Source organism: Patella vulgata, chromosome 1 (genome assembly GCF_932274485.2).
Source record: "Patella vulgata chromosome 1, xgPatVulg1.2, whole genome shotgun sequence".
In the NCBI taxonomy this organism is placed as follows: Eukaryota; Metazoa; Mollusca; class Gastropoda; family Patellidae; genus Patella; species Patella vulgata.
In genome coordinates, this window is record NC_065879.2 from 42,948,896 (window position 1) to 42,972,266 (window position 23,371).

The window sequence follows — 23,371 nt, forward strand, 5'->3', positions numbered from 1 at the left end:
CTGTTTTGAGCAAGGTTGTGCATATAAACACTATATAAATTTCAGGTAAATCAGGTTATACACTCTATAAGAACGTCTACAGATTTGTATAAGTCCAAAGTAAACCAATTGCAATAACTCCTAAAGAATATGCATCATAACCAACAGTGAATATAAATTTGACTTGAAGATGAATTTAATGACTTGTTAACCACACGCCAACCAACGAACGAACGGCCGGGAGACAGACAGGGTTGACGCCAATGTTCGATCACTCTCGTTTCCGTTGATATTTTTAAAAAGTGCATCAATATCATTAGTTCCCAAATGTGTTTTGGAGTGGGGTGGAGTGTAATTTGCTTCTTGAAACAAAGAGTGGCTTTGGTGAGGAGGGTGGGGTTAAAGGACGAATAAGTATAATTTGGATACCTACTTTGCAATTTTGGCTTTTGTGGTAGTTGAAATGTTTGGGTGAAAACAAGTCTGACATACATGCATGGCAAGCAAAGAATTAAATCTGCCAACTGCAAAACAAGTTCTTCCGCTCCCGGTAAAAGATCCCCACCATTTTCTATGACTTGAATAATTGTCTTTGATTCTTGTATTAAACCCGTATCCATAAACAATAGTTCTGTCTTGGCTTTAAGACTGGTTGGGCTAACCAAAAAAATATTTTACGAAATAATAAACAGAAATATGGACAAAGTAAACATAAATGACAGGGTTGGGGCCATTTCTTGATATTATGCGTAACTGCAGGTAATCGAATGTTCTATTGCGTGCGCTTTAGATCGTAAGATCTGTCCCTATGTCAAGCGGCGTGGTTTTGAACCCAAGTTTGTACCTGACAAGGAGTGTGTTCGCCTGTCCAACGTCCTGAGTTTCTTAACCATAATATGTTAGTCCAGAGAGTATGTGTCGAGTAGACGTTACCCCCCCCCCCCCATCTCTCTCCCCCCCCTCTCCCCCTCTCTCTCTCTCCCCCTCTCTCTCTCTCGTAAATTGTTTCTTACCTGAAAGTTAAAAGCTTGGCACCGTAAAAACTTTTGGACAATGAACTTCGAAGAAAAATTTCATTAAGCTGAAATAATCACAATTAATACTCGAGCTCTGACTTTATTTTGGCCACCATTTTTTTAACAATCTCAAAATGATTGTTAAATTCGAAAATTATTAAATACGAAGACACAACACGTGACTTCATTTTAAAATTTTAATCAGTGCTAGTACATTTGAAAAACATGCGATATTCTCTGTCATCAATATTAATTATCAACAGGAGCTAAGTAAGAGGGACGCAATGACGAGCTTTGGGTCATGGTTTTGAGTTTTTGCGCCCCTTGAGTTTTTGTGTTCCCTCGCAAATGACAAAGAATCACGCGGTTTCAATGTGGTTTTCAACATTATAATCATAATCATTGTCAAATTTTCAAACATACACCGTGGGTCAGATATGCTACCACACAGCCCAATACCCCCCCCCCCCCGGCACACACACACACACACACATAATATAATATGCAAAATCAAGGATCACCACGCCCCTGATTACCAAGTTCATGTTTAAACTCACCACATGGTTTAAGGTATAAGAAACATTTATAAATCTCTCGGGATTATCTACAGACTTTTCAAGGTGGAATTCTTTATTGGTAAATTTCATAAAAACTAATGCTCTTAAAACGGCTGAAATTAAATGAATACTGTTTCATTTTATGCAGATTAGATTATCAAGGAGGCAATTTAAAAGCTGGCTGTGGGTGCATACACTGTCGTCTTATGACAAAAGCGTTTGTGGAAGTAATTACTGGGTTATGGTCGGTAATTTCTCAGTGTAAAAATGCATGGCCCACGGAATTTTTTACCTGTCATGCCTCCATACTAACATGTCCAACAGCCACAATTCAGTTAAAAGCAGATAAGAGTAAAACCTATTGTGCCTCAAAAAGAATTAAACGGCACCTCTGCTGTATGACTAGAATTCCATTCTTATGTATAGATCTAGAACTAGGTGAGCGGATTAGAATCAATCCCGTGTATAGTATTATTCCTGAGCAGTTCTTTTTTATACGCCCACATGTTCATGTGGACGTATATTGTCGTCGCCCCTGTCCGTCCGAAATATAGGTTTATATCCCAAAGATATCGGTCCCTTTCGATATTATGGATTATGGCCCCCGATTGTAAGAAAAGTCTAGATAGAGGTCACAATTTTGATCCGATTTTGATAAAACTTAAAATGTATGTTTATTACCCAAAGATCTCGGTTCTTATGTAATACCACGGTTGTGGACACTCTAGAAGTCGCAATTTTTGTCTGATTTTGATAAAACTCGAAATGCATGATTATAATCCAGGGATCTTGGTTCTTTTCGATATTTGCGCATATCGGACCGTAACTTTCTGGATTATGACCCCTGATTGTACGAAAAACCATGTTTTTAGTTTGTGGACCCTCTAGAGGTCACGACAATTTTTATCCGATTTTAAAAACCGTTTAAATGTATCACCGTTACACCCCGCTAACGGCTGAGTTTGAATTTCGTGAAAATCGAACGGACATTGCCTGACAAAATGGCCGCTCCTTGCACACAAATAGTGTAAAAGTATGTAATAAGGTCGTGGACCTCTAGAAGTCACAATTTTTATTCGATTTTGATGAAACTTAAAATACATCTTCATATCCCAAATATCTCATCCCCTTTCGATATTCGCGCATTTCAGACCATAACTTCCTTGATTATGGCCCCTGATTGTACGAAAAATCGTTTTTTTTAAAGCAGCGGCTGCTAGGCAGGATACCCCCACATTTTCGAGAGATGGATAGAGAACAAGCTAAAAAGAAAGTGATTTTCCTACAATCAAGGGCCATAATTCAGGAAATTACAATTCGATATGAGCAAAGTAATATCGAAAGGGACCGAGATCTTTTGGTTATAAACTTTGTCTGTCAGTTTTGGGCCGATTTTCACGAAATTAGAACTCAGCCGTCCCTAGGGTGTAACTGTGATATAATAATACGGTTTTTTTTTAAATCGGATAAGCTAAAAGCGCGATTTTTCGTACAATCAGGGGCCATAATTCAGGAAGTTACGGTCCGATATGCGCGAATATCGAAATGAATCGATATCTTTGGGTTATAAACTTACATTCCAAGTTTCAACCAAATCGGATAAAAATTGTGACCTCTATAGTGTCCACAAGCTAAAAACGTGATCTTTCGTACAAACAGGGGCCATAATCCATGAAGTTTCGACCCGATACATGCCAATATCGACAGCAACAGAGATCTTTTGGAGATAAACCTATATTTCAAGTTTCGTCAAAATCGGATAAGAATTGTGACCTGTAGAGTGTCCACAAACAAATTGTGGACGGACGGACGTCCGGACGGACAGGGGCGACGACAATACGTCCACATGAAAATGTGGGCGTATAAAAACTCGTGCTTTATCCATCTCTTGCAAAATGTGGACGTAGTTTTCCTGGCAACCGTTGGTTAAAAAAACCCAAAGTGGTTGTGTTGCAAGATACGTCCACACTTTGCCAGAGATGGAAAGAGAACGAGCTAAAAAAAAGGGCAATTTTTCGTACAATCAGAGGCCATATTCCTTAAAGCTAGGGTCCGATGCATGCCAATGTCGAAAGGAGTCGAGATCTTTGGGATATAAACCTATATTTCAAGTTTCGTCAAAATCGGATAAAAATTGTGATCAGTAGAGTGTCCACAAACAAATTGTGGACGAACCGGGGCGACGACAATTACGTCCACATGAAAATGTGGGCGTAAAAAAATGGTTTATGAGACTTTGTAAGGAGTTAAAATATAACTATATATTATTATCTATCCGTAACTCGGCTAACTCTGATACGATTCTACTCACGTATTTTTATTTGATTGACAGATTCAGGTGATTTATCTGAAAATAAAAACATTAAACTCGTACATAAACAGAATAAATAATTAAATTATCAACTTATTCTCATGGGTTATAAATCCAAGTATTTTCTCAGTCATCATCAACTTACAAAGTTATAAAAAAATTATTTCTGGTAGTTTTACGAAAATTCTTCAAAATATTTAGAAATTCCCATTATAATAGACAAGCCCTCGCTAAAATACTGTTTCCTGACTTCAAATGATCGTTTCACACGGGATTGTTATCTAAATCTGCCTATTGCAGGTCTTTCTTTAGGCCTGAAATGTTATATAAACTATTAATTAGACATTTATTAACATGAAAAGACCTTATATGTGTTCGATTTTCACTGGATTTTAATCCGATCTGTTGCTCAACGCTCATTGACTTTAGTAATGATGATCGAGGCTAAACCTAAAATTCAATCGCTAATATCTCGGTTCAGAGTGGAACAATTTGACTTAAATTTTCAGCATATCCTTTTTTACATTATCTAGTTTTTAACTATTATAGTGAGGGTTGTCAGCTCTTTATATAATCTTCCATAATGCCACCTTTAATCCACAATATAATGTAAAGTACTATTTAAACTCACTGCATTCCACTCAAATCGAGTAAAACTTAAGTGCATTTATTATATAAAACACTGTGTCCCTATAACGTCCTTTCGTTCTATTCTAAACGACACTATATTGTTATAAAGCAACCATAATAATCAGCATTAGGGTCGTAACTAGCTCAGAGCAACAGGGGGGGGGGGGACTAGAAGTGTTCTCAGGGGTGCATGTATCGGACCGTAACTTCATGGATTATGGTCCCTGATTGTACAAAAAATCACGTTTTTAGCTTGTGGGCACTCTAGTGGTCAATATTGTTATCCGATTTTAAAAACCGTTTAAATATATCACCGTTACACCATAATGAAGTTTGAGTTCGAATTTCGGGAAAATCGAAACGAAACCGCTCGACGAAATGGCCGCGCCTTGTACGCAAATTTAGTGTAAAAGTATGTAATACGAAGGTTGTGGACCCTAGAGGTCACAATTTTGTCTGATTTTGATGAAACTTAAAATATTATATGTTTATATCCCAAAGATCTCTTTTCCTTTCAGACCATAACTTCATGGATTATGGCCCCTGATTTTACGAAAAATCTCGTTTATTTTAGTTTGTTCTCTATCCACCTCTTGCAAAATGTAAGCGTGTCTTGCATTGCAACAGGTCGTTTTATTTTTAAAAAGAATATACTAACCCGTGCTGTATATATTGATAATATATATTGTTAACCCAATAAATACAGTCACAGCAGTAACAAGTATTAATGTTACTAGGCATGGATTTCTGGGGTTAGAGGCAACTCGAGTAGGGGTCAGTGTTGATGATGAAGATGCCACATAAAATGTCTGTTCTCCTAGGTTTGAAGATTTTTTAAAAATCACTTTCTTATGAGCAGACTTAACTTCCGTTAGCTTTTCTTGTTTCTGAAATAATTTAAACAGGGGAAATAGCATTCAACTTTTTATTTCGCTTATAAAAGTTGTTAAGAAGTTATTAAAAAAAAAACAAAAAGAAAAAAAAGAAAAAAAATAAATAATAAAATAACACCAGAGAACCACCCGCACCAAAGAATTAAATGCACTTACCTGTAGAATAGGGTAGTTTCCTTTTAAAATAACTAACAAATTTTTAAGACTCCTTAACTGGGAGTTCTAAGGAGTATATCCCGACGATAAATTTTACTTAAATCATGAAGACCCCAAAACTCAATGCCTCTAAAAACATATGTTCGATGACAAGCAGCCACAAAGAATACTGATAGCGGTATTAACGTAAATGTCTTCTATCGATTTCAAGATTCTATTACAGTGTTACGTTAAAATATACTAATACACGTACCTTAATTTTTGTATCTTCTGAATTTCCTTTGTTTAATTGTCTTTCAATATCATGCCATTGTGATATCTCCATTGCAATTTTTTCTGTGATTTTATGTAGGCCTAATGTATTGTATTATTTGAATTAATATAGAGCAATTGGAAGGAATTCACACGGATTTGCCAACTCCTAATCCAAATTAGCATTGCCGTTTTGTTTTTAGCGTGGATATATTGCTTTACGCTTGTCTCCCCAAAGCAAAATATATATAAAAAAAAGTCTACTTCCAAAAAGTGAAAAGTTTGTAGCCTAGATTTGTTATTTATATCATTACTTACCCATAAAAATAGTCGTGACCTCGGGTGACAATCTGAGTACAGAAAGTTAATCATAGGAGTAGAAATATTTGGTAGATTTAGGCAGTGGCGTACCAGGGTCTAGGTGAAGGTTCTAGCCTATGGCAGCTGTTAATTAATAATCATGCCTTTTTTTCAGATTTTATTCCTACTCAAATTTAAGTGACAACATTATTAGAACAATGCCTGTTATAAAATTTATTCAGTCCAGTTATTAAATATATTTCATTTCTTTTTTGGATTTTACATATACATATGGTTAGCACATATTGTAAAATAGGCCGAAATTATCACTACCTGTGGGGACGTCGAAAGGATCTTTGCCTCCGAGTGCTGTATACGTGAAGCCGAAATTCTCCGATGATGGCCTTTCCCTTTATTTTAATATGGTGATGTCGTAAATATCAAATCATAATGAGTAAATTTAAATAGATAAGGAGACATGTAGTTTCACAATAATCAACCGGTAGATGACAATAAACTCAACAAATCAACTTTAATCCCTTTTAAAAAGGAAATGATATATTTCAAACCTGTCCGGTTGTCGTAAATACTATACGACCCATTTCATTCACACATGGTCGGAAATTTTAAGAAATGACTCAAGAAATGGCATTTATTCATAAACTATGTGTTAGTGTTGGCCTTATTGCTCTTGCACACGCAGCCTATTCAGCAACACAGCGTAAGACACTTATTCAGATATATTTATAGGCCTAATTACAGTTTACTAAAATTAGTAATATGATGCTACCAGGGTATGAAATAAGTCTCTTAGTTATGGTAACCTCAAAATAGGTTACGCTAATCTGCACCAAATTTGAAATGGTAACCTATAGGTTACAATGCATCAATTTGCTGCCATATTTGTTTAGAGCCGACCCTCGAATTAGCCTAGGGGGATTTGGGGCCAATTAAAAGATTAGCCAGCTACCCCTAAGTTTATTAAATCAGCAGGGCCCATATCCCTAAGCCAATTTAGTGGATTATTGTTAATCCTAATATTAGGGGTTTCAGGTCAAAGTTTCAAATGACAGAAAAAATTTTATTAAAAATATTTTGTGAAAATATACATAAAATGCTACCCAAATTTTTTTATTTCATCAAAATATTCTAATTAGATCCAAAGTTATGGAATTTTAAAATCCGAGATCGACGTCAATAATGTAATCAAAATGCTCTATACCAGTCAATGCGTGGCATGGCACCAAAATAAGTGCTTTTCAGTCATATTTGAGTGACGTCATAAGCGGTATTTTCCCTTCAGAATCGCTAGTACCAATTTTAAAACTGAAATCCGCACGTTATTGTCAGCTAAAATTTATTAAAATCGTAATAATTTGAATGATAATATGTCAAATATTTATAATCTGGATGATACCTCAAGAAAGTTTTTTTATAGTTAGTCGAAATTTGGCAATTTTCAGTCATCAAAACAGATAAATCCCATTTTCTACGGGTCTACTTGTCCGATCACGTGGTATCAACAACCATAATAACCACAAAACTGTTATCTATCGTTTGATTGGTTCTATATCAAAATCCCCCGGTAACTAAGCTGCGGATTCACCAATGAAGTGAGTCGTAGCAATGGAAAATCTCAGGCCGTATGACGTCAGAGCGGTATTTTCCCGCGAGCGTCTCATGTAAACAAACGGTAATTTCGCTTACATTTCGATAATTTTTTAGCCTGAATCTTTGCAGATATTGAGATTGATATTAAACTATTCCAATACAATTGCTAGTAATGCATTTACATAAAAAAGTAATTCAGAATCGTAGATTGAAGTGGGCTATATTTCAGTCGCTGGCTGTCCGATTTCACGCTAAAGTCACGTGACCTGAAACCCCTACTAATATAGGGCCTACTCTCTACAAAATTGCAAATAACTAAAAAAAAAAATTTTTTATACAAAAATGTACAGATTGTCGTGTTCTTTCCAATGATATAAAATTCAATTGACAAAGTAACAATTATATTACTATAAATAATATTGAAAGGTCAGTTCCACTAAAATTATGACTTTTCTCTGTCATAATAAACGTGAACATGTATCTCCTAAGATTTTTTTTTTTTAAAAAAAGAACAGTGTTCAAAGTAAATATAAATATAACTTTTAAAAAGAAATATCGCCCCAAATGACCGTCACTTCATCGCTATCGGCATTTGACATTTCTGCCTTTCTTCATTGCATCGAAAATAAAAATATATAGGGCCTAGTTGAAATCTTCGACAATGTAATATTCCTCTATGTAGCTTATATTAAATCCTAAAAGTTTTGATTCAATTTAGCTTTCCAAACTCTAGAATTATTATCCGTAAGTTTTGTGGTATCGTCTGTCGGGAAACGTATCCAAGATATGGCGGCCGACAAGCTTGATCTCGACTGCTTCGCATCATAACATCCCCCAAAAATATAAATAGCTGATTTCTTCGACATTATCATGTTCTACGATATGCCTGGCAGTAAATCATAAAAAATCTGATTCCATTTCACTTTCCATGTCATAAAATTATAAGCCGTAAGTGGCAACGTGAAAATATTGGAATAATGCCAAAGTCATTGACACGGTGTGAATTTTTACCTATGACCTATTACGTAAATACCGGAAGATCCTTTGTTGAAAAGTAGGTTTTTTATTTGATAATTTGCGAATATAACATTCCTTTTCATTGGGTGTTTTATTTTTATTACTCAATCACCATTAATTTAAGAAATAAAAACAATAGAAATCAGTTGATTGATCTGGCGCTTTCGTTCGCTAAATAGGCTAATGACATTGCCATGTATGATGGGTCCGCGAGTTGATTTGCTACTACCAAATGACAGGTGCGAACTTAAGGATCTTTCAGGTATTTATTTATAATTGTAATATGTTTTAATGTAGGAGTGGAGGGAATATTTTAACTGAAACCTTTAGTTTATAAATTATAGCTCGGTGGTCGAGGACGGAAATCTGTTCGCGTGTTTCCGGGTCATGGTAACCGATGCGTAACCTGAACGACCGTTCTCGTGTTATTTCGTACCCTGGCTACTCTGTTGTCACTTTGTCAGTGATAGTTACGTACCATACTACGTAGGGTAGTTCAGCTCTGAACGTAGGTCTCATTATACTCACCCTGTACATTCAGGAACAGTCCTATTGAATCCTTGGCGAAACTGAAATCGCTTCCCAGTCAATTTTACTGCTAAACGATGAGTGTCAATCCGTGTGAACGCCTTACAATGTAAATTAACATCTCAGTGAGAAAATAAGACCTTGCTTACCTAAATCTCGTCTATCTTATAATATATGGCCGAGTTCGTAAATTTGTGTGTTACCCTAAATGTAGATTTCAATGAAGTCGGTTAGAAGATGGAGACATATTTTTTAACAGCATATTGTGTCGCTCATACTGACTCTAGCGAGCTAAGCAAGGTCTTATTTTCTCACTGAGATGTTCTTTACATTGTACAGGCTTTCACACGGATTGACACCCCACCGTTTAGCAGTAAAAAGTTACCCAGTAAAATTGACTGGGAAGAGATTTCAGTTTCGCCAAGGATTCAATATGACGGTTCCTGAATGTTTAGGGCGAGTGTTATGAGACCTACGTTCAGAGCTGAACTATACCTTGGGGTGCGGGTTAGATAAGAAATCTCATCTCTCAACCCTGTGTGTTTCGAGATAAGAGATGGTGCTATAGAGTTTCAAGTGGCAAACCCCCAACGCTAATCACATCAAGATTCAAATAAGCAAAATTGACAATTTTTTCTTCACAACAAGAGAACAACGATTGATTATTGTTATTTATAACATTAGCAATGCAAAAGCTTTTTTAAATTTTTGAGTCTGACTAAAATTGAATATACTTGTTTTCTAACCCCTCCCCCATTTAAGAAACCCAAAACAATTTCAAAATCGATTAAGAAATAAGAATGTTCTTGCACTTTTATGACCCAAAATTGATCGATTTCAGTATACACTTTTTTTTTAAATTTGCAAAAAAAGTGACCAAAGACAGTTTCTCAGCAACCATTAAACATATAGGCATCAAATTTTCAGGAAACATCCATCCAAGCATTAACTATTTATTGAAATTTTTAATTTTGGGCTATATAATTTATTTCCTTCGATATAGGAGTCTTTCTATGAGAAAATACGTTTACTTTCAGTGACGAGCGTCGTTTTTGCCTTTTCCTGATAATTTATTTTTTCAAAATATAAGAAATAAGTCGTAAATACGTTTCTGAATGTCTAAACCACGCTTGACACAAACTCTGTTTTCATCTTAATACGAAACGCACAAAGTCGTCGATGTTGGTGTTCATACAACTTCCCGAAGTCGCGGAACAAAAATGACACATTTTACGGTCAGTTTTTTTGACATTGATAAAAATAGTATCAGTGGCGCATCTAGCGAACTTTTACATTGCTAATAACATTTCTGACACATCCAACTACAATTAAGCAGAAAATCCTACCTGACAAGGGTACAATAGATTGCTTTCTCCGACATTTTAAAGTTACGTCTTTAACACATAAAGGCGGGGCCTTGTGTACAGTAGCCAATCAAAGTACTAACCTGATCTGAGTTGCGCAGGGGTACCGTAATACATCGTAGTTATGATTGCTCGTATTAATTTTAATAAAAACAATGCTTGATTTACTTTATTGTCAATATTTGCTGATAAATGAAAGTTGTTTCAGTAGACTGGGCTGTGTATGTGTAATAAGTTCTAATAGTATGAAATTAACTTATTTTTAAGATGTTACATATACATTAACAAAGAAATTAAGTTTGCCACTAAAGGCACCCAATTGTAGCTAAAATCAAGCACATCAGATGTATATCTCAACGTTTTTAGCTACGTTCTCGTAGCTAGGTGCGGGTCAGTTCATCCCACGACCGTTTCACCTTGGGCTGTTTCAACCCAACCTATTTTTTTTTTTCAGGCTGTTTCATCCCCCTTGTGATTAGAACAGCAGTTAATTAACAGTTAAATGAGTTGTACTTAGGCCGCGGTTAATTAATTGTTTGTTTCTCATGACCCGCCTGCATGTCTTTTTTCATCCGTAATAATTACGCACTTCCATAATTATTTGGTCAAATTTAGCAAGGTCACAAATTCGTCCTGTAAGACTATATTTGTTTGCCTTTAAATATGAACAATGAATTCACGCATTAAAATCGACTGTTTATCGATAAAAATGACACTAGGTGATAAGTAAAGTATGCTAGAATGTGGAAAAAAAATATGTAATGTAATGTACGTGAAACAGGAAGTTTAAAAAGCTGTATCATATCTGTCATTATAACCAAGGAATGGTTGCTGCAGCATTTTCTTTCACCAAAGATGACATACATACTTCATAAGGCACTTGTCATATGTAATTAAATTCATGGAAAGATATAAATGTCTTTAAATACCTGCTAAAATATTTTATTTACATGACTAGCACTCTGTGACAAATGTTTGGTTCCAAACCTCCGCCATGAGATAGCTTCGAACATGAGGTACCGGCTGATTGACACTACATGTACTTTAGAGTATTTTATTAACCATAACACTCTATAGACACAGTCTCAAAAGGACACAAAGGTACTAATAAATGTGATAGACAAAATTATAAAAGTATTTATATTATCACAATGCCATGTGCCGATGGGGTCAAAATTGAAGACAATTAACACACATATGTAATAAATTCTTTGGACTGAGACGTTGATAATCTAACTTCTGTTGTATCAAAAATCCAAAGGTATGCTTTTAAATATTTGTCAGAACAAACCATCAACCTGATTGGAACAGGTCATTTTGTAAACCTGTCAAAGTACGGAAAGATCATGAAGAAATGAAATGCCAAGAATGAATGAATTAACGAACGGTTAACTTAGAAGCATACCACTAATAATTTAGACCTATCATTATGATCAAGTTTCCGATGCCCGGCTATTGTGTACCACTAGTACCAGATATTTTAATCTATAAAAATGTAAATAAATTGTGAACGCCGGTTACCGTTGGGGTTTCAATGACCAAGTAACTAACATTAGTTATTGCTGAAATAGACACAGCAATAAACTCAAAAATTTTAAATTCCATCGCATTAATTAATAATTACCTCATGTAGCATGTATATTTGACAAACACAGGTCATGAGAAACCAACAATTAATTAACTGCGGCCTTATTGTTAAATAAACTGTTAAACACTTATTTATTGTTAAATAAACACGTAATGCAAGACTTGCCACAAAGATGCGAACCATCATTTGCCCGCAGACTTGTTTTTCCGCGAGTAGATAGTCGCTCGCGCACATCGTTCAAAGGATAGTTGTTACCGTACCAAACTTGTTGCCTTTTTGGTCAATATTTATACGTTTTTACAAATCAATATATTTTTTTATTAAATTACAGCGCATTAATTACTTGTTGATTAAAGGGACAATAACACTCTTGCTGGCTTGAAAGCTCCAGAAAATAAATAATATCTCTATCTAAGTACTAGATGTTTAAGTGTCCTACCTGTTGTGTAAATTAACCATTACATCCTATTTTACTTGTCCAGAGGGTTCGAAAATATTTTTAAATCGAAGTTTCATTTGAAAATGTTTACGTTAGACGTTTCAAACCATTATGTTGGAGTTTTCAAATTTTTTAAATAAGGTGTGTTAAGATGAAATTTGTATCATCAATTAATTGGAATACTGTAAAATAGTACAATTTGTTGACCAGAATAAAGATTGGGACATATTATTCAGTTACAACAAGAGTGGTATTGAGCCTTTAAGAATAAGAAGTCAATCAACATACTTATCGACTACAATAACAGTCATACCATGTGGTTCATAATCTGAGTAATTAGCACATTTAACGGTAATTTGATAATATGGTAAAAATAACCCAAACAATCATTCCGATTTTTCATAAATGATCCAGTAAGTTGCCTTTTGAGCTAATAAGCCACGTGGCTAATGAAGACGTTCTCGGCATTGTGAATCTTGGGATTTGCGCCGTGTTCAACGCTTGATCTGTACGAATTCCAGGTAGATATTAAAATAATAATTGGATCATGCATTTAATCGGTTTCGGTTTCACTGACCCAGTTGTTAGTTAAATTTAAATGTCCATTGAATATAATCCACTAATAGAACACCGAATACACAGAGAAATAATATTTTTTTCCAACAGAATCTCCAATGCCGAATCCCTATGACACGTGACATGTATGACCAAGTAGTATTTAATACAGCCATTCACCCAATACAGGGCTAGACTTACACCACAACTTGGCTCCCAAGATGGATTATCTATAGTAAGTTATCAATGGTCAGCTATGATAGAGATTAGAGACAATAGTAGTAATGAGATAATCCATCTATAAACATTAGGCAACTTAGTAAATGAATGAATGGATGTCACTTAAATACTACCCATTAACAACTATAAAATATTATTAAGTTTAAATATATATAATTACTATGTATTGTTTATTGTTACCAAGTAACCTCTAGTATATTAGAGGAAAGATTGTAGATCATAGGTAGAACCACACAGGCAGGCAAGGGACATACTGAAGGGCAGGTCTCTGATAAGTTATTTCTTAGATACTGTTCCTTATTAAGTTACTTAGCATGTGGGTCAGTATTATGTATATATATTATCATTGTTAAATATTGTTACAAAATATAAGATTATACTAAGAGAAGTGAGTTATTGAATTATTGTATGTTCAATCGTACACCCCCAACTAGATTGAACATACAACCCATCGTCGCAGGTTGGACCATAAGCAGGTCCCCTAAACCCCGGATGATACATGCATCAGTTGGAATTAGGTCAATAAACCAAGCGATGAATAAAAACTTTGCAAGTTACGTGATAGACAAAAACAAAAATTTGTGTCAAATGTATCAGCTTATTTTGGCAACAGCTTTTTCTGATAAAAAAATCCTAATTTCGATCGACTGATGAACTACTATTACGAAAATTTCGCTTTATGCATAGTCTATAACTCCCTTAATTTCCAATTACACTGACCTGACCCTTAAACTGTACTGTACATACATGTAGCTTAACATATAATAAACCAATTCCCATTGAAATAAAGGTGAAACCTTACCGCATAATTATATGATTTGATTAAACCCAACTGCTATGCGGAATTTCTGTTCATTTTAAAATGGCCGCTGAACCAGAATCATGTGATTTCATTTCACTCGAAAATACAGAAATTGTAACATAATTACTTACTTCCATACAAACTGTGAATGTGATGATATCTGTTGAAAATGTTGCAATTGAACTTAATTTTACTTGCTCAAAGCCTCGAAGAGTGTATCAATTGTAGCCGTAAATAAGAATTATCACGGCTACAAATACATGTATTGCAGCTACTCTTCTAGTTACATTTTGTCCAATTTAATCCATATAATAAAACACATTTCAAATTACAGGGCCCTTATTCACGAAAACTTAAACTAAGATACAATCGAAATTTTAAGAAATACTGCAATTCGATTGGCTGACCAGTAAAATCAATTTGCATATATCCAATTTGCATATTGGTCAGCCAATCGAATTGCAGTATTTCTTAAAATTTCGATTGTATCTTAGTTTAAGTTTTCGTTAATAAGGGCCCAGGTATGAATTCACACTTTTTTTCTTCAGTTCATCTTTTTTTCTTCAGATCATGCTTACCTGCGTCTTACTGAACAAGAATTTGCATGGCTACCATTAGATGTAAGTATAAGTGATTACACTTTTGTTAATATATTTATTTATATTATATACAGATATATGTACGTACAATGTACACTGTACATGTACCATGAATAGCTCTTGAGGTATAATAATGTGTGTTCCTTATTGATATACTTAAACAAAATGTAACAGTTCCACTGAACAGCACATTCTTTATTGCATTAAATGATGGATGGAGCTGATTACTGCAGTGTTTGTCTGAAACATGTTATGAACTTTTATTGTCTTTTTTCCAGATTATTTTACAATGTCTGTTTGGGCTTTCAATAACATATTATGGTATAATAAATATAGCTGGCCAGTTTAAAAGTATTAAAGCTAGTGCTGAAATGGAAACAAAGTAAGTTTCTCCAAACGTCTTTATAATAGTTTTATACTATACTATAAAACGAGAAATTGAGCCTACTGCCTCACAAATTTATGGGGACGCACGACTCAAAATGATTAAAAAATGTAAAAAAAAAAAATCAATTTTAAGATTATGTTTTTTGAGTTTCTTTTGTTGTGTCCTTTATCCGAGGAAATATGTATTTTTTGTCAAATAACTTATTTTTATTGTGAATAAGATCATTACATGGTATGGGGGTGTTGTTTTTCTGTTATATTTGACTGAAAATTCGGAAAAAATATGCTTTTTATACGCCCACATTGAAATGTGGTCGTATATTGTCGTCGCCCCCGTCCGTCCAGCGTCCACAATTGCTTGTGGATGCTCTAGAGGCCAAAGTTACTGCCAGAGTTATGGCCCTTGATCACTTTAAATAAAAAAAATCTTGTGGACGCTCTAGAGGCCAAAGTTAATATCTGATTCACTTTAAATTGAAATTTATACACAGTGTTTTTAAGGTCATGAGGCGAAGAAGCCTATTGATTTTCAGCTATTTCGGATAATTACTGTCAGAGTTTTGGCCCTTGAGGCCAAAGTTAATATCCGATTGACTTTAAATTTATACACAGTGTTTAAGGTCATGAGACGAAGAAGCCTATTGATTTTCGGTGATTTCCGATAATTACTGCCAGAGTTATGGCCCTTGATCACTTCAAAAAATCTTGTGGACGCTCTAGAGGCCAAAGTTAATATCAGATTGACGTTAAATTTATACACAGTGTTTAAGGTCATGAGACGAAGAAGCCTATTGATTTTCAGCGATTTCTGATAATTACTGCCAGAGTTAAGGCTCTTGTTATATTTGACAGAAAATTCGGAAAAAATATGCTTTTTATACGCCCACATTGAAATGTGGTCGTATATTGTCGTCGCCCCCGTCCGTCCAGCGTCCACAATTGCTTGTGGATGCTCTAGAGGCCAAAGTTACTGCCAGAGTTATGGCCCTTGATCACTTTGAAAAATCTTGTGGACGCTCTAGAGGCCAAAGTTAATATCCGATTGACTTCAGATTGATACACAGAGTTTAAGATCTTGAGACGAACAAGTATATTGATTTTCAATGAATTTTTATGTATGGAACAGCTAAATCCATGATACAGTATTAAAAGTTTTGTATACAAAACGTTAGCATGGGGCAGAACTTTATAAAAACCAAACAAATTCTAATGGTTTTCTGAGTTGTTGCTCTTAATCAGATTTTAGTGTATTATAAATGTTTCATTACCGAAAAAAGTAAAAATATGCGACAATTCTTGTTGACTGCCCGGACGATTTAGCTGCTGTGGGCGTATGTTTCGTTGCCTGGCAACCTATCTTTGACATCAATTTTCCAATAAAATCATCCATTGCCTGGATTATTAGGCCTGATAATGCTCCATGCAACCGCCTACCAGCAACCCTGTGTAAGGCCGGTACAGATGATTCGGGAGTTCCACAAGGATCAGTCCTTTGGCCTGTCCTTTATGTAATGTATACTAAGAAATTGGGACAACTAATCGATAAGCATGGTTTCTAGGACGACAATCTTATGCAGATGATACACAGCTGATCACAAGTTATTCCCATTCAAAAATTGTTTCATTTCCTAATTATTCTGACATCAAATTGTGTACACATGACATTAAAGATAGAATGACAAGAAATATGTTGAAATTAAATTTAATTGAATTAAGTAAATCAGAATGTATTTTATGTGGTCAAAATACACATCTGAAAAATACAAGTTCAAATGATGTGGTTGTACAAGATGTAATATTTGTACCATGAGACACTGTGAAGAGGTTAGGTGTCCTCTTGGGGTCCAATTTGAGCATGGACAGTTACATTAGTGAAAATTGGCCATATAAACACTTTATTAGCCAGGAAGCAGCGGCTAAACTTATATGTTCTTTGGTATTCTCAAGGATTGACTACTGTAACAGCTTGTTAGTAGGAACCTCTCGTGCCAATATTAAAAAACATCAACTTGTAGAAAATACTGCAGCTCGAATTCTTACCAGATCACCAAAACACTCTTATATTACTCCTGTTCTGAAATCAATCTATTGGCTGCCAATCATCTTCAAAAGTCTGTCTTTGACGTATCAGTGTGTGAATGGCTTAGCTCAAATATACTTATCTAACTTTATGTACATACAAATTCCCTCGAGTAACCTCCGGCCGAATACACATTTATCACATTCATCAGGTGGAAATTAATATCATTTGGATACGGATCGTGCTCAGTGACTGAGTGAGTGCGCCTAAACTGCGTAAAAATCTTCCAGAGATCATTAAATCATCTCAAACCCTTTCTTGTTTTACATCAAGACTTATCAAGATTAATTAAATTAATTTAATCGTATGCGCAGTGGACATTCTTCTGTACATGGAGTACGTGCGCTATATAAATGTACATATTAATAATATTATTATTATTCGTCAGGCCGAAGTTAGATTTGCACTTTCGTTTAATCTGGGGTCTTCCCTAAAACTTTGGACAGTGATTTAAGGTATTAAAAACGGTGAAAGTATTGTTCGTCTCCAAATAGTATTGTTTACATTGTAGCCATGTGGATAGCCTCGTTTGTCACGCAATTAGTTTTTCTGCAATATTCTGCTATGCACTGGTTAATTGGGCGTAATAAATTTCGTGAATCATGACGTAATGTTATGTTAACATAATTGAAACTCTGTTTAAACCAGAATTATATTGTTACACAGTTAGGTATTGGTTGTTAATAGGACTATTGACCAATCATAATTTGGAACAGAAATTTGCTTTCATTACGGCAGTGTTGAGTGGGATTAGGTCTAATCAAACGAAACACTGCGGGGAGTATGCTAAAATAGTGACCTTACGGTCATATACAATTTGTTTTTTGTCTTTTTGAAATATCGCTTGATTCGTTTGTCAAGTATAGACAGATATATATGTGACTACTACACTATTTAGTTTTTACGATTTGCTGTTCAAAAATTCATAATCCTTCTACTAGATCATGAGGTTATATTGCCGAATTAATAAAATGTTGACAAATAGTCTAGAGAGATTAATTGTATTTACCAAGAACAGCTCTTTTGGCATTTACAGTAAATTAAGCTTTTCAAATTGTGAGCTCCATTTTCGTGATTAGATACTTATTGGATAGATAGATAAATAGATAGATAACGCTAGATAGATAGATTGATAGATAGTAATAAGTATTAACATATAGATAGTAATAAGTATTAACATATAGATAGTAATAAGTATTAACATATAGATAGTAATAAGTATTAACATTTGTAGTTTTGAATGGAACATTTTTTAAACTTGAATTTTTTGATGAAATTATATAATCTGCGTTTATATTTATTTGTTTATTTCTATTTTTATTATGGCTTGCTCTTAACGGAACTGGAAACCAAGTTAATTTGGTTTCAAGTGCCATGTTACACTTTTGACTGTGTAAATAAAGCGGTTTATTTTTCGTCATTTTTGTTAAAAATCGTTATTTTTATACAAAAATGGAAATTATTTACTACTAAATGGGTCGAGTGCCACTCAATTTTTTTCTTGATCTTAATACTATAGATCATTGTCTTTTCAGTCAGCTTTCCAAAAAAATACTTAAACCCGCAGTGGGTGAGATATAGATAGAATAAAATGACATACCTAAATTGAGCTATTTTGGTACCTTGCATCACGAAGTCCCTATACCACAAACCCCTCAATGAAAGTCTATCAAACTTTCAGAATGTATATTCCCTAACCATATCTGCTACGCTATTAAGTTTCATTAATCTACTCGCCGTAGTTTAGTTAGTTAGATTGATCTAAAATTGTGGCAGTGGGGTTTGGAGGGGTTACCCATCATACATAAAAAAAATGGTGAAAATCGGTCACCCACCATGTGCCGGTCCCTGCATGGTTCTCTCGCAAATGCATTCTTAAGATGTCAAACCTGTGTGTCATTTGAGAGTTAACTTGTTAGACTGTTTATCTCTTGATAATTAACCCCTTCATAACCACCTGTGCCATGTCAGTATTTGTTTACTTTTCAGAACCTGGGAAATGCTCAGTAATCGCCAGTCATTTTATACCTTCCATCATCGAGGTAAAGCTCTATATGGAGACAGAGAACGAGTTGAACTGGAGTGAAAGTGTTGTGTGCAATCAAACTTTTCAATATTTATACAAGTGAAAGAAAACTCTGGAAATAAGCAGATTCTTTTGTGTTGAGGTTGATGGAACCTGTAGAGTGAATCAAGTCGAGCATTACCACAAAATTTGAGTGCGGCCTGAAATCTATTAGTTTGTACAATTGCAAGACAATATCTTCTAATGAGAATAACCATCAGCTCATACATTTAATTTTGCTTACTAATAATTGAAATCTGTAAAACCTGAAGAATGTATATTATGTTTACATTTTGTGGGCAGTTATTTTAAACATCAAAATGACTCATTTTTTCAAATAAATCATTAGGGAAATGGTGAAATTTTATTTTTGTCATAAGCATGGTGTATATATATATATATATATAACTACATGTATATTAATTCCATTCCAAAGGGCCACTAAAGCCTTTTTTCCTCTCCTCTTAAACTTAGGTATGTCTCTCTCATGGATTAGAGAACATGAAATTTATAGAAAAAGAATTCCTTCTTTACACTTGCCGGAGTATTTTTATAAATAATTCAGAGTATAATATATGCAAGTGGTGGCTAATCTGTCATTTATTATTACCTTGATATATGTTTTTTGTATAGTAAAGTTAGATCTACAAAGTTATAATACATGTATGTCCATTGACAAATAAAATGTTGTTATGATCTAGTTTTCTGTGGGGGTGATTGAATGGATTTGAAAATGGGTATTTGAATGTGAACATGTATATGAACAATATTTTGAGTGTGAATTGTAAATGATATCAAATAACACTTTATGCCACATGTTTTATTTGAATAACCATGTGTATGTGTCTCTTTAGATATTTAATATGTACAGGTTTATCAAAAACAATACATTTTTAAACCTATGGCTCAGAACGATTGCTTACAATAGTTGTCTATGAGACATCATGTTCATTGAAGGAATTTTTATCTAAAATATATAATTGTAAATTTAGTAAAAATATTTATAGAAAGTGTCAATTTATTGTCATTTAAAAATAAAATTATCAAGTGAAGAATTTGTTTCTGTTATCTTGTACCTTTTATTTAAATGATCTAGTTGTTCGTATGTTACAAAAAGGTAGGTTGCTAGGCAACGAAACATACACCCACAGCAGCTAAATCGCATATTTTATTTGTCGGTAATGAAACATTTATAATACACTAAAATCTGATTAAGAGTAACAACTCGGTAATTATCAGAAAATCATTAGAATTTGTTTGGCCCAAGTTACCAAATATCATTGAAAAAAAAATCATTATACTTGTTCGTCTCAAGACCTTAAACTCTGTATCAATCGAAACAAATAAATATATATATATATGGTCTCTAAATAGGTTTCTTCGTCTGATGACCTTAACTTGAGCCTCTAGAGCGTCCACAAGGACGGGGGTGATGACAATATACAACTGATTTTACAACCACATTTCAGTGTGGGAGTATAAAAACGATGTCAAGTGTACACGTTAGCTTAAAACAATAGGCTGTAGTGCCAATGTCAAATTTCCCTCATAGAACACTGTATGGCATATCCCGACTTCATTAGCTCTGATGGGGCAGAAAAATAGGTTGTTAAATTTTGCTTTATTTGTCAATCAGTCAAAACACATGATTAACATGGTAAACAGAATACATACCAGTACTTGTGAAGTTCCACATGTACAATTGCCAATCTTTACAATCTCTGGAAGGCATGCTTCCTTTGTTCTTTTTTTATCCTTCAACTTTACTTGGGGACTACTACCCAAACCCGATCATGATGGCTTTGAGTGACCACAATATCAATATAAACCAGCTTTGGGACTGATGTCAACTACCTCAATTCCAATATTAATAGATGGCACTCATTAATTACTAGCACTTTTATGTGTGTTCGAGAGCACAACATTAATATAGACACTATCCTAATGAAATCGCCTCACAAGTTCAATATTTCATTGAGTATAAATAATGTACGATTACACGTTTCCCATTATTTGAAATAACAGTACGCCAATCGTCAAGGGATGACGTCCGACGGTCTAGAGGCTAAAGTGATTATCCGACTGACTTTTATACACATTGTTTAAGGTCATGAGACGAAGACGCCTATTGATTTTCAGTGATTTCCGATAAAGTTAATATCCGATTGACTTTAAATTTATACACAGTGTTTATGGTCAGGAGATAAGAAGCCTATTGATTTTAAATGATATCCGATAATTACTGCCAGAGTTATGGTCATTGATCACTTTGAAGTATCTTGTGGACGCTCTAGAGGCTAAAGTTTAATATCAGATTCACTGAAGATTTTCGGCTAATTACTTAATGAGTTGTTACTTTTAATCAGATTTTAGTGTATTATAAATGTTTCATTACTGACAATAGAAAAAATATGCGACAACTCTTGTTGACTGCTCGGACAAATTACCTGCTGTGGGCCTATGTTTCGTTGCCTGGCAACCTATCTTTATAAATGAAATGGTGTTTAACGCCCTACTCCGAACTGGGCTAATAAAGATGGGCATATGCCATACAATGTGCTATGAGACAAATTTTGCACAGACAGCGGCACTACAACCTACTCTTCTATCGAATTCCACCTGTTTTTCGTCCCATCCGAACGACTAGACAGCTGTCCTTGTCAGGCCCTCCGTCCTGCATCACTAACAAGGGAGATCCACGCCGAACTTTTTATTAAGTATAGAACATTTAAAACCAGCGGTTGCCAGGCAGGATACGCCCACATTTTGCAAGAGATCCATAAAGAACAAGCTAAAAACAAAAACGATTATTTGTACAATCAGGTGCCATAATCCAGAAAGTTATGGTCTGAAATATAAAGATATGTTTTAATAAGTATCATCAAAATCTAAAAACCAGCGGCTGCCAGGCAGGATACGCCCACATTTTCTAGAGATGGATAGAGAACAAGCTAACAAGAAAGTGATTTTTCCTACTATCAAGGGCCATAATTCAGGAAATTACAATTCAATATACGCGAATATCAAAAGGAACTGAGATCTTTGTTATAAACTTACATAAAGCTAAAAAGAAAGTGATTTTTCCTACAATCAAGGGCCATAATTCAGGAAATTACAATTCGATATGTGCAAATATCGAAAGGAACCAAAATCTTTGGGTTATAAACTTACATTTCAAGTTTCAACAAAATCGGATAAAAATTGTGACCTCTAGGGTCCACAACCTTGATATACCATATTTTTAAGCTATTTGAGAACGAGGGGCGGCCATTTTGTCTGTCAGTTTTGGGCCGATTTTCACGAAATTCAAACTTAGCCGTCCTTAGGGTGTAACGGTGATATGTTTTTTTAAATCGGATAAAAATTATGACCTCTATAGGGTCCACAAGCTAAAAACACGATTTTTCGTACAATCAGGGGCCATAATTCAGGAAGTTACGGTCCGATATGCGCAAATATCGAAAAGAACCGAGATCTTTGGGTTATAAACTTACATTTCAAGTTTCAACAAAATCGGATCAAAATTGTGACCTCTATAGGGTCCACAACCTTGATATACCATATTTTTATGCTATTTGAGAACGAACGGCGGCCATTTTGTCTGTCAATTTTGGGCCGATTTTCACGAAATTTGAACTCAGTCGTCCTTATGGTGTAACGGTGATCTAATAATACGTTTTTTTAAATCGGATAAAAATTTTGACCTCTATAGGGTCCACAAGCTAAAAATGCCAATTTGTACAATCAGGGGCCATAATTCAGGAAGTTACGGTCCGATATGCGCGAATATCGAAATGAACCGAGATCTTTGGGTTATAAGCTTACATTTCAAGTTTCAACAAAATCGGATAAAAATTGTGACCTCTATAGGGTCCACAACCTTGATATACCATATTTTTACGCTATTTGAGAACGAAACGCAGCCATTTTGTCTGTCAATTTTAGGCCAATTTTCACGAAATTCGAACTCAGTCGTCCTTATGGTGTAACGGTGATATAATA

At 34.6% G+C, this 23,371-nt stretch overlaps 1 protein-coding gene across 1 annotated transcript; it reads left to right on the plus strand.

Annotated features, from left to right (window-relative positions):
• The first annotated feature begins 6,691 nt into the window (after nucleotides 1–6,691).
• Nucleotides 6,692–20,424, plus strand: LOC126821288 (ER membrane protein complex subunit 5). The gene is made up of 4 exons (XM_050549693.2): nucleotides 6,692–6,815; nucleotides 14,806–14,858; nucleotides 15,116–15,219; nucleotides 19,294–20,424. Exons 1-4 carry the CDS (start codon nucleotides 6,728–6,730, stop codon nucleotides 19,388–19,390), a joined length of 342 nt encoding a protein of 113 aa, XP_050405650.1. The 5' UTR covers nucleotides 6,692–6,727; the 3' UTR covers nucleotides 19,391–20,424.
• Nucleotides 20,425–23,371: the final 2,947 nt, after the last annotated feature.